General features: G+C 35.1%; 1 protein-coding gene across 5 annotated transcripts in view; it reads left to right on the top strand.

Moving 5' to 3' along the window:
• The window catches only part of LOC119780510 (protocadherin-15-like), a 336,939-nt gene that overhangs the window by 162,062 nt on the left and 154,583 nt on the right, over positions 1-20,294 (top strand). For all 5 annotated transcript variants that reach the window (XM_038280587.1, XM_038280586.1, XM_038280585.1 and 2 more), the window contains 5 exons: positions 37-243; positions 5,706-5,840; positions 11,742-11,891; positions 11,978-12,069; positions 15,687-15,788. In XM_038280587.1, coding sequence (XP_038136515.1) covers positions 37-243; positions 5,706-5,840; positions 11,742-11,891; positions 11,978-12,069; positions 15,687-15,788 — 686 coding nt within the window. The remainder of the gene's footprint in view (positions 1-36; positions 244-5,705; positions 5,841-11,741; positions 11,892-11,977; positions 12,070-15,686; positions 15,789-20,294) is intronic.

The following is a 20,294-nucleotide window of genomic DNA, read 5'->3' as shown; positions in this document are numbered from 1 at the left end:
TTGCGACAAAGCATTTTTCTCTGCCTTCTCTGCTAGGCTGAGCAGGACAACGGTCATCCTCTGCCAGCGTTTGCCAATCTTCAAATCGAAGTTCTGGATGAAAACAACCAGGCACCCTATTTCTTGGAGTCTGGTTATCATGGATACATCAGCGAGGCATCACCAATAGGGACCACTGTTTCTACCAATGTCAGCCTATCAACTCCCCTCACTATAATAGCGTTGGATAATGACGTAGACGAGGTAAGCTCAGATGTAGCTCATGCTATATATATTTTGTTATCTTTACTTTTATGACTATTTAACACACTTATAGTGTTATACCAATCTATTATACATAGTGTTGCATACTGTATGTGTTTTCACCCATTAACCTTTCTTTCCTTTCATCTTGATGTACCTCAATAATCTAGGTAGAAAATCACAAACAGGTGAGTTAGTTTTCTGAATGAGTTCTAATTTATATAATGATTCAACTCTTAGAGGAACATTTTTGTCTGAGGAGTTAAAGATAAACGCAGTCTTATCGATAGTACATTTTCCATTGTGGATCAACCAGGTAATTGTGACAGGGAGAGGTGAAGATATTCACATCCTAGATAGTGTGTGGGGCAAAAAGTATTCAACTATTCACCGTAGTTAAATAAACGGAGATTGATGGATTTCACTAAGTCGGCACTTAATCATATCTTTGCAAAAAGAGAACAGTTCATCATACATCCCTTATGGCACAGTATTTAGCCCCTTTCAGCCCTGGACAGGGTTAGTTCCTGTTAACACTTCGGTTAACAGTAACATGTTATGAAAAAGCCCTGAGAAACATTCTGGCTTGTTTTTGGAAGAAGCTATGTCTGGTCTACAAACACCATCAGTGAAAAATTTTATAGTGAGTAAATAGGATAAATTAATAAATGAAATAAGAGAAATCTAAATTTGTTCAGACACCAATAGAAATGAACAACAGTTTGAGAGATGAGTAAAGAAAGCTATTTTTGTTATTAGAAACAGTCCATCTTTAAAAAGTGGAGAAGGCCTTAGGGTCCCGCTGTCTCCCTCTTACGAAGCTATTATTGCGAGTATGACTCAGCCCTCTGGGAACTATAAGCAGTTATTAGAGTGCTAACAATCAGTTATCAGGCTCTTGGCCCTTGTTTGGATGTGAGCAACCATTTTTGACTGTCACCGTCAACTTGTTGATTCACTATGCAAACTTACATGGCTCAGTTTATCTGTAACTCCTCAGTCTAAAGAAATTCCTCTAAGAGGTGAAACATTTTGATAGATTAGAACCCATTCAGGAAGCTAACTGGAAGAGAGCTAACCTTCTTAATAAAGAAGAACCCATTTAGGAGACCTTGTTAACTTCTTTGAATTTCTTTGTTATGTTCCAAAACAAACAGAATTATGATTTTATGTGATAGACCATACAATCTGAATAAAAAAGACTACATTGTGGTATTAAGGATATGTAAAAAAGTTATGGTTCATAATACATAACAGGTCTTGTAGTATATTTTTTAAATAGTAACTCATACAGTTTGTTTTGTATGCTTTTATTGTAGCTGAAACCTGGTCAGATGCCTGTAGGTATTCTCTGGGTGGTGTGTGGACCTCTCTCCTTCTTTAAGCAAAATCTCTGATTCTTCAATATGCATCATTAACAAGGGCTCCGGCTTCAACACCAAACAACTAAAATATAAAAAATAAAATGTAAATGTGTAGCTGCTATTTTAGCGGCTTTCATATTACAGTTAATTGATTCACATTAATAAGAAAGAATAGTGGCTTATCTTTCTTAGAGATGGAGCCACCATAAGATTCAAACCTAACAATTATATTTCCTATTAATCTCAAGTGGAATAGATAAAAAACTAACTAAAAATATTAGATTTTTTTATGTTAGGTAACAAAGATCAACAGCTAATTCCAGCTCACAAGTCATTATAGTATAATAAGGTGATGCAAACCGGCAGATGGCATGGGACATCCTCACCATTTTAACTCTTTGTGCTTTAGGTTTCAAACCATCATGCATCAATTAATACCTCCAAAAAGAAATATTTGCACCATTTTTAAACTGCTGAAGTGATGAGGTAAAGGTAATTTAGTATAATCGTTTTAAATATTTCATAAATTTTCGTTACCCAGATGCAGAGTGAAGAAAAATGAACCATTTTGAGATTTTTCAACTCAGACATCAAACTGCAAATGTCAATTGCCAGTCTTCTTTAAGATTTTGAGTGACTTCAGTCCTACACACCTGAATAAAAGGCAGGATTACCTTCTCCTGCAACCCCAGAGAACAATCCTGTGAATATGGTGTTCTTCATGCTTGGGTGATGGTTGTTGTTATTCAAAAATATGCATGGTGGAATCCTGCCCAAAACTCAAATTTGGCTTAGCAGAGTTTAACTAATTTTTGGGGACATTTCATCCAGGCCTGGAAATTTTACTTAGGAACAAACACTTCTGTCTTTCAGCTGCACTGTTATTAAACATAAAGGATACCAGAGATTGTTTTTCACATATAGAATACAACCAGTCATCAAAACAATAAAAATAAATAAATAAAAAAGCAGGTAGCCTCTTCACATTTAATGACTGCCTCTTCCAAGCTTTGTCTATACAATAACTCAGAATAAATTGTTTGCACATGTTGCTCGAAAACAAGATTGGTTGTCTTCATTCAAGCAGCATTTATTAATCCTTACAAGTGACAGCAGATATATTTTTTTGCCAATGTTTCTGTTCTGATCAAACAAAGAATTGAACTAACTACTTAGCATTCAAATGAACAGCTGAGAGAGATTTGCATGCAACTTCACTAAAACAAGTTACAGACAGTTTGGAACAAGTATAGGGATGTTGAATAACCTTAAATCTATAGGAGTCTGGCTACTTTTAAAACAACATCTCACACTGGAAAACAGCTTCGCAGTAAGATAAGCCTTGAGGTTGAGCCTTGTCAAGCTAGTGTGCAGTTTGAGTGAATAGTTTTTGCAATATAGATAAAAAAAACAAGCTCACATTCAGGTTTTAACATGGAGAACAAGGAATAGATGGGAAAATAAAATTTCCCACCACATACTACAATCATATAAATTATCTAGTATTACATTTTGTTACCCTCTCCTTACTACCTTCTGTGTAAAGAGATCTTTATGATTATTTGTAAATTTATACAATAACTATGGCTTTAACTGAAACATACACATAAAAAATAGTGAGGAAAAATGCAAAAGAAAAAAGCTTTCTTTCATTTTAACCAGAGCTAAATCATATTTGTTTGGATTTCAAAAAGATTTGGTGGTCAAAATGTATTAGATGGTGCAATTTTTGTTTGTCGGTATAAACACTCAAAAACAAGCATGTGCATTTTTGTTAATTAATTTTATGGACAGTAAATAATACATTATACCTGACAATGTTAAAAAATTTATTGAGGTCTCTATGTTTCCGTCACAAAAACTTCATGTTATGGCATTGATCTGTACTCTTGGAGAGTCAATGTAGGTATCTAAAGAAGGTATAAATTAGTAAAGGAAAGAAGTGACCTGCAAACAGATTATCAATAGCATTAGACAAAGCATAAGGTATAGCATAGTTTATAAAGTGTGAAATCCTGCAGTTGAGGTAGATTGGATCTATAGTAAGAATATTAATAATACATTTCTGATTGTTTTATTTGTTTTTAAGCTCTTTTGCTCTTTACTTTGTTTATAACTCAAAACTAAATTACTCTATTGATTAATAGTGCATACTGGCAAAAGCGTGAATATACATCAACACATTCACAGCCTTACCCACTCCATAGCGGAATGAGAAGACTGCCATATTTTGATGCCCACGTCTGTCCTTTTTTTCTTTCCACTGATTCTCTGCTTTGTGCTTTGCTTGCATTGTTTGAAGTGCCCTATCTAAAGTGGCTGTGAATCTGACAGTAAAACCATTTGGCTCTTTATATTACCTCGCAGTAATAATTAGGATTTTACAGTGCTGCAATATTGTTATCACTGATGCATCCCCAACAGCTGAGTTTGTTTAAGATATAGCAAAGACATTTTGACAAAAAACAGGCTTTGGTTCATTGCTTTCTAAAGGTCTACCCTCGAGCAGGGATTGTGGTTTAGGGAGGATAATGTGTTTGGGTGGGGATTTAGTTTAAGGCGAGTTGATAAACATTTGGTTATTTTTAATAACCGGATCTCTTCCTCAGCAAGAGGCACCAACAGTGATGATTAGTCCTAATGGCTTTTATGTACTGTCTATCATTTTTATTTATGGCTATAAATGCAAATGTAGGTTCTTCTCTGTTTCTGGCTGTTTGTGTGTGGGTGTGTGTGCGCTTGTGAGTGTTGTTGCTTATTTATGGCTCAATATCCACAGCAGCAACATCGACAAGATTATCAGGCCCCCTACCCTGCTGAGCTAGCCTTATCTGGAATGAGAAGTGCTCTCTCGTCCTTTCTCCCTAACACAGACCCCACCCCCCACCCAACCCTCCACACACACACACAGAGCAGAGATGGCTATTTACTAGAGCAGGCCCTAGATGAAAAATGCCTCTTCATCACTGGGTGGTTTGTATTTGTAGACATCAATGGGCATTTACAATTTGTTGTTTCAACAGAACCTTTCTTTATATTCTGAATTTTCTTACTCACTTTATTACTTTACACATATTTAAGGTTCCTGCAGGTCTTTTTGATTTGGTTGGGAATTTTAGGAAACATTCATTGTAGTGTAAAGCCTAAAGCACTGACCCCAGTCTGTAGGGCTCATATAATTAGTTTTCCTTTAATCCAGGTGAAGTGTAATACTTAAAGTAACTTGGTACTAGTTAGTAAGACAGAGCTCACTTTTACCTTGTGCCAAAATTACATTACACCCTAAATAATCTAGAATATTATGAATATTCCTTTAACTTCTCTTGGGCATTCATCCATCCATTTTCTGACACACTTATCCCTGCTGGGGTCGTGAGGGGTGCTGGTGCCTATCTCCAACTGTCAATGGGCGAGAGGGGACAGGCCGCCAGTCTATCGCAGGGCCACACAGAGATAAACAGGAAAAACAACCATTCACACACACACATGTTGTGTCACAATATCCTTGTGGGGACTTTCCAATGACTTCCATTCATTTCCCACTAATTTATATGGCCTAACCGTGACCCTTGCCCTAACCCTAACCATTACCGACACATACCTATCCCTAAACCTAACCTAAACTCAATTCACACCTTAGTCCTAAACCTAACCCCCACCCCAAGAAGAGAAACTTTCCTTATGGGGACCAGATGTTGGTCCCCACAAGTACCTATGAGTCCCCAAAATGTAGCATATTCCTAGGAAATTGTCCCCACCAGGTATTAAAGACATGGCCACACGCACACACACCGACACACACGCACACACACTCAAATCTAAGGTGAATTTAGAGAAGCCAGTGGACCTAATAGTCATGCATTTGGAATGTGGGAGGAAGCCGGAGTACCCGGAGAGAACACATGCATGCACAGGGAGACCATGCAAACTCCACGCAAAAACACTCTGGGCCAGAAATCAAACCCAGAACCTTCTTGCTGAAAGGCAGCAGCTCTACCCTCTGCAGCTCTTGGGCATCTACTGATTTAAAATATTTCCATATGATTTCCACATTATGAAATTCAAATTGTGTAAAGTTATTCTTTTTGTCTTTGACAGACCCGGGATCCACAGTTGCACTTTTCTCTGGACAGTTATTCTCACATATTCTCTGTGTCAACCACTGGGATCAGAAGATATCTCACTCTGTTGCAGCCCGTAGACAGAGAAACACAAGACTCCTACACATTTACGGTAATGTACTGGCTTGACATTTGTGTGCATCAATATTAACAGGGGGAAAACAACTTGCCCAAGTGGAAAGAAGGGAGACTAAACTTGAAGTGGAGAAAAGGCTGTTTTATCTGAAAGAATGTGAGAACTAGAAGGAAAATGCACAGCATTAGAAATACAAAAGTGGGTGGATAAAGAGGATAAGCATTTTACAAGCTACTAAAGGCAGAGTTGCAAAACAATAATGCGAACAAAAACATTATAATACAAGCATGGTAAAGAGGGCGGTTACACAAAACATAAGCAGTCAAGTTAACATGGAGGGAGGAATGACAGAAGATTACAAGAAACAAAAAAGTAAAAAACTGGATTAACTCTGAATTTGTTTTTTATATAAGCATAATCCAGGGTATATTCATCCCTTAAGTTTTTATGTATTTATAGTGTAATGAGAACACAACACTGGTGTATTTATTCTGGCAATTAATTTTTTTATTTACCATAAAAGTTAGTTTTCAGCAACTAGGCTGAGTAAGGAATTAGGTTGCATTACAGCAGCATCCTCTTTGTGACTGAATGAGTAGATGCCACTATGTTGCACATACCCCAGAAACAAACCACTTAATTGTGTAATTGTCTAATAAATATTTCAAATAAAACATGTCTGCTATTAAGCTTAAACTTTGGACTAGGTCTTGGCCAGTAGTCTCAAACTTCAACCATGGAAGGGCATCATCTTCTGCTTTTTGGATATGTCTCCGCCTCAACAAACCTGACTGTTCAGCAGTATTAGCTCATTGGCAGTGATCTCTATAGTTTATTTGGCATAGTACTTAAAGTAGGTACAGGTCTACATTTTTTGTAATCTTTTTTGCGAACCCCACAAACAAAAGCTTAGACGTTTCCTGTTGAAGTGCATATGAAATACAAATGGCCAAATCAGTCAAATTTCTTTCTTCTGACTTTTAATTTATTGCCCAACTGTGTCTCAAACTAATACAGCATCTCTATAAAATTAAGAACAGAAAACTCATCTTTAAATTGATCTTAGCGTATTTATTTTAAAAGTATTTATTTTAAATGAAATGCATGAAAAGTTTAATTATGACATTTTTGATGTTGGATTTTTTAAAAGTGTATGAATAGTCAATAGCATACCCTATAAAAGTAATGTTTTTAGTTTGATGGGATGGAATAGACTTTACCAGATTATAATTCCGGGTAAATTAGCTTTCACAGACTAAGTACTAGGACAAAGATGGTAATTAAGGTATAGTTTTATATAAAAAAAAAAGTGAAAAATAAATGTTAATAAATGACCATGCAGTCATCACTGAAACATTTAATGACTGACATTAAGTGTTGTGGGAGGTGTTGGGGTGGTATGCGACACCAAGTTGTTCAAATGAACAACTTTTGCTACCATGCAGGTGTCTTAGTACCGGTAAATGTAAAATGTTCAAACTTTTATTTGTAAATTCACACTCATACAGGTCAATTTAATGCAATACAAGCTTAAATCAGAGCCAACCAGACTTTTGCTTAGTTTTTTGAAGATGTTTTAACACCAGTCCAGGAGTCTATGTCAATTATGTTGGCTCACACTAGACCACTCAGTAGTTGGAAGGTAGATGATGATTTGGATGATTTTAGGCACCTTAGAGGCCAATCTTCTTAACCAAATTCTAAGTCAGATGCAAATCAAAGAGCAACCTATCATACTAGGTTATTGCCATTTTGATCATGATGAGTTTGCTTGTTATTTATTTGGAATGAGTTTGAGGACCGACATTGTGGATGTTTGGAAGCTGAAACCGCAATCCTCCACACTGTTCCGTGATGAATTTATCTTTTTAACAAAGATGACTTCCCTCATCTCTCTTTCAAACCATCTGTCCTCTCTGTCCAAAATCTGAACATTTTAGTCATCAAAGGTGTATCCATCATTCTCGCCTGTATAAATTATAGTATCATAAATTTAGCATTTCATCAGATTATGCAAAGCCAACGACCTAACATTAAAAATCACAGAATAAACCAAGATATGATTAGGTATTTACTAAAGTCTTTATGACTTCTATAAGCCGGTTTACCACAATAGTAGATGCAAAGTCTGAAATTATGGCTTTTAGTTTCAGTTTGCCATCCCAAGATTTTTAGTGGCCCCATTTGGCCACCCCTCCGAAACATTTCTGGAGGTGCCACTGATCGTTCTTGAGGTGCAAGTGTGAAGCTAAACCTTGCCCAGGGCTACTGGCTCTCCCGTAGACCGTACATATTTAAATGTTTCTTTACAATTACTTTCCACTCTCCGGTGATAAACAGGGTGAATCACACCAAGCAATGTATTAATGTAACAAGGTGAGAGAAATCCGCACTGATTGCTGTAAACATTTAAATACTGCCAAAGCGCCTGTGAGTAATGTATGAATTAACTATGCTAAAGGCTTTGTAACTTGAAGAGTTTGAAGGGAATGTGTGTTCAAAGATTAATGATGTTTCCTGACCTAGGATGGTACCTGGTTTATTAGCTGATTACACATCATAGAGCATTGCTCTGGGATCTATATGCTGAATTTGGTCCAGTACTGACTGAGACACTGGAGTATCCCCGTTCATCACAGGTCTTAAACAAGAAGAGGTCATTGCGCATAATGCTAATGTAGGAAAAAGGAAAAGTAACTTGGTAAAGATTTGTAAAGAAACACAAATAAATATATATAATCATAAATAATCTGCTGTACATAGGTAACATTTTAATATTTCGCTGAGTTAAAGGTATAAATAATGTACTGTAAATCTTTAATTCAAATGAAAAAACAGACAGGTAATTTATTAAAGATCCATGATAAGAGACCTCTGAAATGAATGAGTTGATATTATGAAACACAACCGCTTTTACCCATATTAAATCTTATACAAAGGTGTCCTGGGTTCTTAAATAATGTTTTTTGTTGTTGTTTTGTTTTAAATTAATTAAACCTGTTAACCACTCTGTGGTTCCTGTTGGCTTTTACCTGTGTGAATAGGTGTTAAACATAATAAACAATAAATTGACTTTCTGCCTAAAGCAAGTTTAGGAATATATGTGTGAATTTATCCTTAAATGTGAAATATCACAGCCAACATTGTCCTTGTCAACATGATCAAGCCTCCCATCAGACTCTAAAATGTGTCATTAAAAATTGGCAAATGTTCTGTGCATGGAAGTGTTTAAGAATTTTCTGAAAGTTATTTTTTATATTTTGTAACCTATCATTTAAGGCAAAAAAATAACTTTTGTACTTTAGTATGATGTGTAACCTGTACTTTTTACTTTTCCTTCAGTAAATGAGTTTGATCCATACTTTACTAGAATCTTTGTTCACAAAGTGTCTGTACTTAAATAAGTAGCCTACAGATTGAGAGTATTTGACTTCTCTTTCTTCAAATAATTTTCTTCTAAAAGTATTGTAGGATTACCAAGCTATAATCTTAAATAAAGATGTGGTAGGAACTAACATGTGCCTTTTGGTTTTGATGGGGACTTTTTGTGCAAGCTGGTGAAGTTACATTGCTAAACAAATAGTGAGACATGTTGCTTATTTAAATTCCTCTGCACTGAAAAAAGAAATTTGACAGTTGGTGCTCTGCTGCAAATATCCCCTGCTCTTCCAAAATCTAAAGAAGTGCATCCTTGGAGGATATCATTATTGAGCCCAATAGCAATTTACAATAATATTTATGGTAGTCATCTACACTGTAATATCATTATGTAACATGACCATGTATCTGTTTTGGAAAAGACTTTTTCCAAACAGACTGTTTGATCAATGCAAGATAACAATAATAATAAGCTATCTTCTTTAGGAATGTTATGGAGGCACCAACATTGGCCATATATTAACAGAGCTCCATTTTAAATAATAACAACTATCCCTTAAACCAGTCATACAGTAATAAAACTGTTGTTAAAACAGGAAAGTGGGACCTTTTTGCCTAAAATTTAACAGTTTGACTCCTCTATAAGGAGAAAATGCTGCACAAGCCTTCCCTTCACACTTAATTTGTTTGTTAGTTATGTCTTTATCATTAAATGTTTTACTGCTTTCTTCCAGTCAAGACTGCTTTTTACAAGGCAAAATATCTTAATATGTGGGCATCATCACATAATATAAAGAGATTATTCTTTATAAAGCTGTAATCCACCGATTCCAGCATGAGAACAGAGATGACGTGTATTTTGTGTTAAGTTGTGAAGCCAAATATATGACTTAAGGTGCCCTTGAGTGTGCATTCAGTTATTTGGATGTTAAAGATGGAAAAGCAGACAGTCTGGAGTATTGATTAAATGTAAGAGGTATACAGTAATCATTCTGAAAGCCTTGGAGAAGAAGTTAAACTCAGACAGAAAGAAACAGTGTGCCATGAGACATAGGGTGCAATTTTCATCAAAGACTACTTTATCAACTTCTTGGCAGATGAACTTGTGAAGAAGATTGTTGTTGATAAAGATTTTGTTGTTGTTGATATTTGCTTATAGTGATTCATAAAACAAGGAAAAATATATGTCTGAAGAAAAAAAGGATTAGGATAAGTAGATACAAAGGAATATGGTTTTCAAAAGCAGCCTGAATTAACAAACATTTACCCACAATCTAATTTTACTATGTAGTCTTTGACACACTGGACTTTGATTATATTTGGTTCTTCAATTTTGGAAAAAGTTCCATTATTACTTATTGTTGCTTTAACAATAGCCTAAGCAGATGAGTGTATAGAAGGGTTTAATGTTGCAGCTCTTGGAGAAAAATTACTGTTAAGCCTAAAATGATTCATTAAGGATTTAGATTCAAAGTGATACTTTAACTTTAATACTATGGGTTTCAAGTTAAGATATTACCTCCCCAAGGTCTTGATCTATTTGAGGTTAGCAGTACAAAGAGAAAGCCACTTCTCTGGGTAAACGTCTGTGCATAATCTGCAATAGCCAATTAGGTGGCAAGGACTGAGTTCTCTCTGGCCAAGAAATTTTAAACTTTACAAGTAATCAAATGCAAAGAAGTCAAGGCAAGTCCATAACTGTTTTGCTTTTAATACAGTAAAGCAACATCTCGATGTTAAGCATCTGGCTAATCAAACAAATCACAAACATTACAAGCTCTGCTCTGCACCAAGTGTTAATAGAAAGCAGTCATAACTCAGATTAAAGCCAAGGCAATGAAGGGATGTTTTATTAGAGAGAAGTCATTTTCCTGGTATTGCAGTGTATGTGGAAGTGGTGTATGTACGTTTTTGAAAAAAGCCTAAAGGGCTCACCTTTACATAAATCAGTAATCAATTTCCGACTGAGAGGGCAAAAGTGTTGATATTTTTGTAAAAATAGAAGTGACAGTGAATAGCAATCGCTGTCGCTTGGAAACAGAAAACATTATTTTTTACTGGTTTTCACTTGAAGCCATTTTGAACAACCATCCAATATGAGAGAGTCCAAACCACACGCTGAAAGACTCTGTATAATGAACCAGGGAGGCATACAGACACATCAAACGATGTGTAAATAATGGAAACCCAATCTGGTTTTAAAAGATAACCTCCCCCCGTCACTCTTTGGTTGTGCCATGCACTTCCAGACCTATAATGAATGGACTCTGGCCCCCTAAAATATTAAATTAAACATGTAGGTGGCTATCATTGTCCTTGCTGTGTATTTTTAAGACAGAATAAAGCAGGTTTTTTTCTAGATTATTAGAACGAAAAAATAAAAACCAAACCAAACAAACCAAAATGAATAAAATTACAACCTCCCCCCCACCACACATACACACACACCAACACACACACGTATTAGATGGAAACCATGAGAGAAAAAATTTATTTTACAAACACTCCTTCTGATACTTTTTGCATTGATCTTTTTCTCTTGTGTTTCTACCTCCACAGCTGTTAGCATCAGATGGTGTACAGCAGAGTTCTCCTGTAACAGTGACCATAACAGTGCTGGATGCCAATGACAATACTCCAACTTTTTCCAATGTCTCCTATAGTGTGAACCTGTTTACTGACATGTTGCCTGGAGAAATGGTTATACAGGTATATGCAAGTTATTAGCACAGATATTAAAATGTTGGCTCATACAGATCTTAAAAATATATCTATGGTTGGTTTTATCTTTGTAGATGGCGGCGGTTGATTCCGATGCTAATGAAAATGGTCAAGTCACCTATCGCATCTTGGCTGGTGATCAGGGACGATTCCTAATAGACAGCAGGTAAACTGATCAGAGGGGATTCACTACAGCCTTCATGTTTTGTTTTTTTCTATTGGAGAAATTTAACGTTTTATGTGAGGTTTGTTGTTTTCAAGTTTTTTCCTTTGGTGCTCATATATTACTCAATGACAACAAGTCATTGTACAAGCCCCTTATAGCCCACTGTACAAGCCCCTTATAGCAATATTGTTTTAATGACAAAATAATTATTTATCTGACAATATCCTACTCAACTGAATACAGCATAAGCTGAAAATTAAAAAAGTGACTTAGTTTTGCATGTTAATATTTTATTAACACTAAAACCAAATCTAATATATAAAACTTGACGACTTTGAGGTGTAAGTTTATCATAATGGTGAAAGCAATGTCATGAAGAAAAGACCTCAATGGGGAACCGAGAATTGTTGCTTACATGTACAAAATACCTTTGAAGGGTCTGCTTACCAAGAATCTGCTGAAAAAGTTTGCTCACACGTAGAAAACAAACAAGGAGATAAATAATTTACTCTTTCTGTCTTATTGCCCATGCACTCTAAGGAATTATTTTGGTTATAACTATGATACATGAAATTCATTTCAAAATCACCTTAACAGATTAGGTAGCAAATAAAATAGATTATAATGGATAAATTCAACTTTTTTGTTAAAGGTAGCAAATGCAACATCAATATATTTTTTTAAAAAATGTAAAAAAAAAAAAAAAGATTTTTGCCATCCCAATGGAAGGAAGTAACTTCTCTGCTGTTGACTGGAGAAAACATTGTGATGTTTAATTGTGCAGCCCTGTTGTATAATAGTATGAGTAACTGTTGAGATCAGAGAAGAAACCTTGACCATGGTATAGTTTATAACACTGCCCTCTTGCAACATTGAGATCATGGTCTCAATACCAGGCTGACGACTTTCTATAATGACAACTTTTCTAGTCGATATCGCCTTATTTCTCTTGGTGCTTAATTTCTTTTTAAATCAAGGGTACACTTTAGTTATAAATTAGATTAAATGTATTCAGCCAAACTTATTGCAAATTGTTACTTTTGCTTTTTTGGTATAAATTCTAGGTTATTTTATTATCAGAAAAAAAGACTAAACAAACAAAAAAAAAAATGCAAGACACATTTCAGACTCTAGTGTTTTAAGTTCTAAGTCTCAGAACAAGTATTTATATGATTTTGAAAGAGGTTATTAGAAGATATTTCTGTCCAGGGAGGTCTAAACAATCCATAAGTCTTTAAATGTGCAGTATATTTGTCTCTAATACATTTGAATGTTTTTGCAAAGAAAATATCAACATAAAACACAGTTTAACAAGTTAGTAACATGTTTTTTTTTGTTTTTTAAACATTAACAAGGGGATTTTCTACATTTATATTTGTGTACTAAAGGATACTCATTGTGTTAAATGTATGTGTTTCCACTGTCATGCAAAATATTCACAATACCATCTAATTATTTCTCAATTTCTTTTCTTTTTTTACATATGACTTTAGTGCAGAAATGTACAAGATTAATAAACCAAGAATTGGGTTGCTATGGAAAATTACTTCTGCTATACTGCTATTTAATATGCATGAGCAAAGATTATGTGTATAAACAAAAATAATGATTAAAAACTAAATTTATTTCAGCAGTTACATTTAAGGTAACATTAGTATGTAGTATATCGGAGATTACTAAGGTTAACTGATGTAATCAATAGATCATTGACCTGTGTGGTTGGAAAATTTTGATTTCTCTTGTCTCATTTATTTAATTATGCTATTATCCAGTGAAAAACAACCTGCCAGCAAAGTGAGATCCTACGCTGCTAAAAATATGAATCTCAATAAGTCATTTTCTTCTTAAAATAAGTGCAATTTTTCTTGAATTAAGGAGGGAAGTGAGATACTTTGCTAATGGAACAAGACAATTTACATTTGAAATGAGAGAAAACAATTGAACTGTCTTATTTCAAGTGCATAATATCTAATTGTCTTCTTTTAAGAGTAAAAATATTCATTCCATTTGCAAATCATCATATTTCCCCGCTCAAATAAAGAGTAAATATGCTTAATTTAAGACATTTTTACTCATTTTTAGATATTTTTTGTAGTGTAATAAAGGAATTAATCAGAACGAGCTTGAAGTTTAAATAATGCTGTATTTATTCATATATATGGGGAGAAACAGGTGCATACCAACAAAAAAAAAACACAGACTTAAAAAAAAATTAAAATATTTGTGATACAAAGCCTTTTTAACAGGTTGATGGAGACAAGTGGCTACACCCTGTGCTCTAAAGAGGGACCACACCGAAGTATCCTGGCTGGGCTATAACTGTCATTTTCCTTTTATCAGGCTATTCTTTAAACATAAGCCAAGTCAGAAGAGTTATATGTCGGCTAAGGAAAAAAGTAACTGAAGTGTTCTGCTTAGTATTCCCTATTGCAGTCCTCATTTATCAATGGGTTTATTTGCAGTTAGTCGTGTGTGACCTCTCTAACAAACACTTTATATACTGTAGAGAGAAAAAAACTTTGATGAAAAAAAAAAACTAGGAAAAAAAATGTTTAAGACCTCATAAACCCAAAACATTAAAAGCCTAATGCCGTTATAGTGCTATAAATGCTGCTTTAGCTTCTTCGGATAAACACTAGAAGCTGCACTGCTTTCCTCTGCTTTTACGGACTACAAATGTCTATCTAGAAGGAAGGTGGTGAAAATCGACACATAAGGAATGGAAGTAATAATTCAACATAGAGCTTATGTATCCTCTGCAAATGTTTGGTATATGTAAACTACAACCAGTCAACCTTTCTGATCACTTCAGTGTTTATATTTTTTTGGTTTAAAGTCCTTTTATCAGAGTAAAGTACATTTTACATTCTGTATGAAATTTAAGCCATATAGGCTGCAGGAAGAGGAGGATCATTCAGATTGCTTAAGGTCCAGTAAGATGTTTCACCAGTCAGAGATAATTTGGGAAACAGTTTAATCTGCTGGTATTGCCCCCCTATCAGGCCAAGTCAAGTCTACCTGGAGATTTTAACACACCTAATGCTTCAAAACGCTTTATGGATATGCTGATTTCATTTCCAGCAGGACATGCACCTGCCCAAACTGCAAAGTAGTCTAATATTTGCTAGCAAACCTGCTTGACGTAAACCCCTCTGATAATCAATGGAGCATTCTCGAGAGAAACACGACCCATCAATACAGACGAGCTAAAAGGCATCTCTTTAAGAAAGCTGAGAATTCTTAACATTTTTGAAGTGCTGCAGATTGATCAGCACCATGTGATACACCGTTAACGCAGTAATTACATGAAACATATCCTTTTGTCTGTGTTAAATCTATTCACATATGTATGCATTCACACATATGCGTTCTTTTTTTTTTTCAAATATAATAACAGAAATATTTTACATTCTCAGTTATGTTCTAACAAAGTGATATAATATAGGATTCTGAGCTTAATGAAACTGTATTTATGATCATTATTGTCCTAAGACTAAATGACTGTTAATGAGATAACAGGTGGTAAATGGTATACCATAAAAAAGTCAAGGAATGCATAATGTAATGTGAAAGCATTTGGCATGTTAATAATACATATTTGATCATTGTTTTCACAGTACTGGGGTAATTACAGTGGCACCAGGTGCTGAGCTGACTGTTGGCCGAAGCTACGCTTTGACTGTGGAAGCTGTAGACAATGGGCCTGTGCCTCACAGAAGGTAGGGGGGGTTCTCTTGTTCTGCTTCTTGCTCTTTTCCTGTGTTTGTGTGGAGCTGCGGCATAAAAGGTCAGATCTTTACAACCTTCACACTCATTGTCTGATTCTTCTCCACTTTGCCCCTGGCTCCCTTTTTCATTTTTTAATCCATGTCAGTCTCCACATTTAATCACTGATTTAATACAAATCATTTTAAATGTACTTTAACTTATATATTTTTTAGGAAATGTTTGTCTGGAAGGCAGAGTAAAAGAGTGAAAAGAAATGTCACAAGCATAGCAATCAAATAAGCCTGAGAGAATGAAGGCCAGGAAAAGGATGCTATAAATACCGGATAGCATTGCTTCTAACAAAAGAAAATTGGCTTCTCTTTTTTTTCCCCCCCAAAAAATGAAAATGTCAACAAATGGGAAAAAAAAAATAAGTTCAAAGAAATGTTATTGTTCTCTTCAAGAACTAAGTTAATAAATTGTAGTGGCTTTTGCAACTCTCCACTACAGCCTTTTCCCTAAAACCTTTTCTAATCTTCCAGACAAGGCGTATTATTAGACTGTGTCATAAACTTGTTATGTATCGATTTGAGCAACATTTCAAATTTGACATTTTGTTTTTTGCAATCAACAAGCAGAGTTTAAAAAGTCAATTAATAGATTGTCCTCTAGAATTAAGTCAAGCCAAACAGGTACACAAAATAATTTGTAGCAATTACTCTAACAGATGCTTTGGGCACCCCTATTAATCTTAATTATTTTTATCTCTAAATATTTGGGTGTTTTTAACAGCTATTTCAGTTTGATATATCTAATTACTGATGGACACATTAATATTGCAATATTGAATTGAGGTTTATTGGACTAACAGAAAATGTGCAATATGCATTAAAACAAAACTTGAGAGGTGCAAGAATTTGGGTACCCTAATAATTTTATTCATTAGCTACTTTTCACTGACTTACTGAAACACAAAATTGGTTTGTGTTCATTTAGATTTGAACTTCATTTAGATTTGAACTTCATAGCCAGGTGTATCCAATCATGAGAAATTGTATTTAAGGTGGCCAGTTGCAAGTTGTTCTCCTGTTTGAATCTCCTCTGAAGATTCATCATGGGCACCGCAAAACAACTCTCAAATGATCTGAAAACAAAGATCGTTCAATGTAGTCGTTCAAGGGAAGGAAACAAAAAGTTCAGAGAGTTCTCAGAGATTGAAACTGTCAGTTTCCACTGTGAGGAACATGGTAAGGATAATTAGAAAACAACAGGGACAGTTCCTGTTAAGCCCAGAAGCGGCAGGCCAAGAAAAATATCAGAGAGGCAGAGAAGAAGAATGGTGAGAAAGGTCAAGCACAACCACAGACCACCTCCAAAGACCTGCAGCATCATCGTGCTGCAGATGGTGTCACTGTGCATCGTTCAACAATTCAGCGCACTTTGCACCAGGAGAAGCTATATCGGAGAGCGATGCGACAGAAGCCTTTTTTTGCAAGCACGCCACAAACATAATCGCTTGAGGTATGCAGAAGCACATTTGGATAAGCCAGCTTCATTTTGAAATAAGGTCCTGTGGAATGATGAAACAAAGACTGAGTTGTTCCAAGAAAAACACTTGCTAAATTTGGTGGAGGTTCCATCATGCTTTGGGGCTGTGTTGCCAGTGGGAATGTTGTTAAAGTTGAGGGTCACATGGATTCCACTCAATATCAGCAGATTCTTGAGAATAATGTTCAAGAATCAGTTACGAAGTTGAAGTAACGTCAGGGATGGATATTTCAGCAAGACAATGATCCAAAACACAGCTGCAAGTATACTCAGGCATTAATGCAGAGGAACAATTAAAATGTCCTGAAATGGCCATCCCAATCCCCAGACTTGAATATTATTGAACATCTGTGGGATGATTTGAAGCAGGCTGTCCATGATCTGCGACCATCAAACTTAACTGAACTGGAATTGTTTTGCAAAGAAGAATGGTCAAAAATCCCTTATTCCAGGTTCCAGAAACTGATTAAAAGCTACTGGAAGCGACTAGAGGCTGTTGTTTTTGCAAAAGGAGGATCTACTAAATATTAATGTCTCTTTTTTTCTGAGGTGCCCATATTTTTGCACCAGTCAAATTTTGTTTTACTGCATACTGCACATTTTCTGTTAGACGATAAACCTCAATTCATTACTGAAATATTACTGTGTCCATCAGTTGTTAGATATATCAAACTAAAATAGCTGTAACACTCAAATATTTAGAAATAAAATTAATTAAGACGAATAGGGATGCCCAAACTCAAAATTACTTTTTAATTTTATATATATATACAAAATTAAAAAGTAATTTTTAGAAGAGAATAAGGCTATTTTTTAAAGGTAAGTTTTATTTCACTAATGACACTGCAGCAACACATATTCTACTGTGAGTCAACAATGCTAAAACATTCAGCTGAAATAACCTTTTAGACTTATAGGGTAGATCTTATCTCAATTCAGAGGTTGTCAGCAGAATGTTTCTTTCTGATAATCAAATCACAGTTGTATTTAGCTTTATCTTTTTATTCAGGGAATGGCTTAACAAAAGCAGAAAATTAACAGTGTACTGTCCTTGAGATAGGAGAAAGGAGCTAAGTCCTTGCACCAAAGAGAGCAGAACAAAATCAGTAATCAGTTAAAAACACAGTGGAAAAATAATCAAGATCTGTTTTTTACTGAAACTATTTTAACAAAAGTCCAATTGAAGCCTTTTGTAGGTTCTCTGCCACACAAACAGCACTGAAGAGCCAACAAATTGCTGATTAGGAGAGTCTTGTTTGAATTTACTTTAATCATTTCTCCACACATTTAGAGTGCTAAATGATGATTTACACCATTTAACGTCAGGGAGAAGGAGCATATAAATCTTTGTTGGTACATATGGGGTAGTTTAAAGCGCTGTGTTTTAATTGCTTCTGAAGGGGTGCCCCCTTTCATTGTGGAATATCTTTACCAGCCAGTGTGTTTCAATTTTTTATATTTTGGGCCTCCACATCTTTAATGTGTATATATATATATATATATATATATAATTTTAGGGGTGTAAAGTCTGCATGAAAATTCCAAGTCAAAAGTTGGAGAATAGTGGCTGTGATGCCAGTCACTGTTTATAAATTAGTGTGCTGTTTTGTATATTAATAAAACTTAATTACATATGTGTTTTTTTCAGCCCAACTCTTAAAAAAAAAAAACAAAACAAAACAATAATTTGGTTCTAATACAGTCCCAAATTGTGAGATAAACCTAAAGTGGGTCTTTGCCATGGCCAGTCGTCATCTATGACTGTGCTCCACAATAGCCTTTTGCTCCATGATACTGAAACCATCGTCCACCGCATCTTCTCCATTATCTCAGTTTTCATTTGGCTCCCTTCCTCCTCTGGCCTCCATTCCACCACTACTTTCAGGCCCCAGGGTGGAAGATGTACCTGTCTTAACTCATCTGCTCTATTAAAACATCATCATTCTCTATGCTTACGTATTCCACTGGGGTTTTAGCACCAAAGGCTATGTTTCTTATTTCAATCAATGTTTCTAATTTTTTAATATCTTCTGCGTGAGCCTTTCCAGGCTCTTATACCCCCAATTCTCATGACTCCAATTCCTAACCCTAAATTCAACCAAATTAACATCCACCTTTTAGGATACTATAGTTGAACCAAAATCATATTCTCTGTCTGGAGTGTGAAACATCATATTTTTACATTTTCTGTTAAGCATTGTTAAAAATGCATACAGTTTCCCTAAAATCATAATAAATTTAACAACAAAAAAAACAACAAAAATAGCTAAACAAAACTGTATCTTACAGTATTTGCACATGATAACAGATCCCTCTCCTTTGGGGGACTTGGCATGACCATTATAGCAAGTAATTCAATAAAATGTGAACCACAGCAGCAGCATGAGGTAGTTCCACCGATTAGCTCAAAGATTGTTGCCAGATTTCCCCAGACCCACTGCTAATTTCCACAAAAAAAAACATAACCAGCATGACAAATCAATATCTGTCTCTTTTTGCAATTTTATTGAAAGTATGGTTCAAAATCCAGCATTAGCTATGTCTTCTTCATGTTAATCGTCAACAAAACATGCATAACTGCATTTCTTTGATTGAATAGCAGTTTTCCACAAGTATAAAAGATTTGTAGTAGGTGATTTTTATGCTAGCACACATGGCTGACAATAAATTATACTCAATGGCTTTATGAACACATTAATCAGAAATAAGAAAAGTATTACAGATGGATTAGATACAATCTGTTTGCTATAGAGCAAGAGCACAAAAAAAGAGCTACACACACTGCTACATTGTTTTACAGCCAAAAACTAAAAGGACTAAAGGACTACAACAGCAAAATATCCAATAATAAGATAAAATAAATAAATAACAACAGCAATAAATTTAAAAAGACTAAAGAAATTAGTATTGTATTTATTTTTTCTAGAAAAAAAATATCAGTTGTGGATGGTCAGGGCCTTCAAGGCCAT

This window comes from Cyprinodon tularosa, unplaced genomic scaffold (genome assembly GCF_016077235.1).
Source record: "Cyprinodon tularosa strain WSP-4 unplaced genomic scaffold, ASM1607723v1 ctg161, whole genome shotgun sequence".
In the NCBI taxonomy this organism is placed as follows: domain Eukaryota; kingdom Metazoa; phylum Chordata; class Actinopteri; order Cyprinodontiformes; family Cyprinodontidae; genus Cyprinodon; species Cyprinodon tularosa.
Note: the sequence above shows the minus strand (reverse complement) of the source record. Positions and strands in the feature narration are given on the sequence as shown.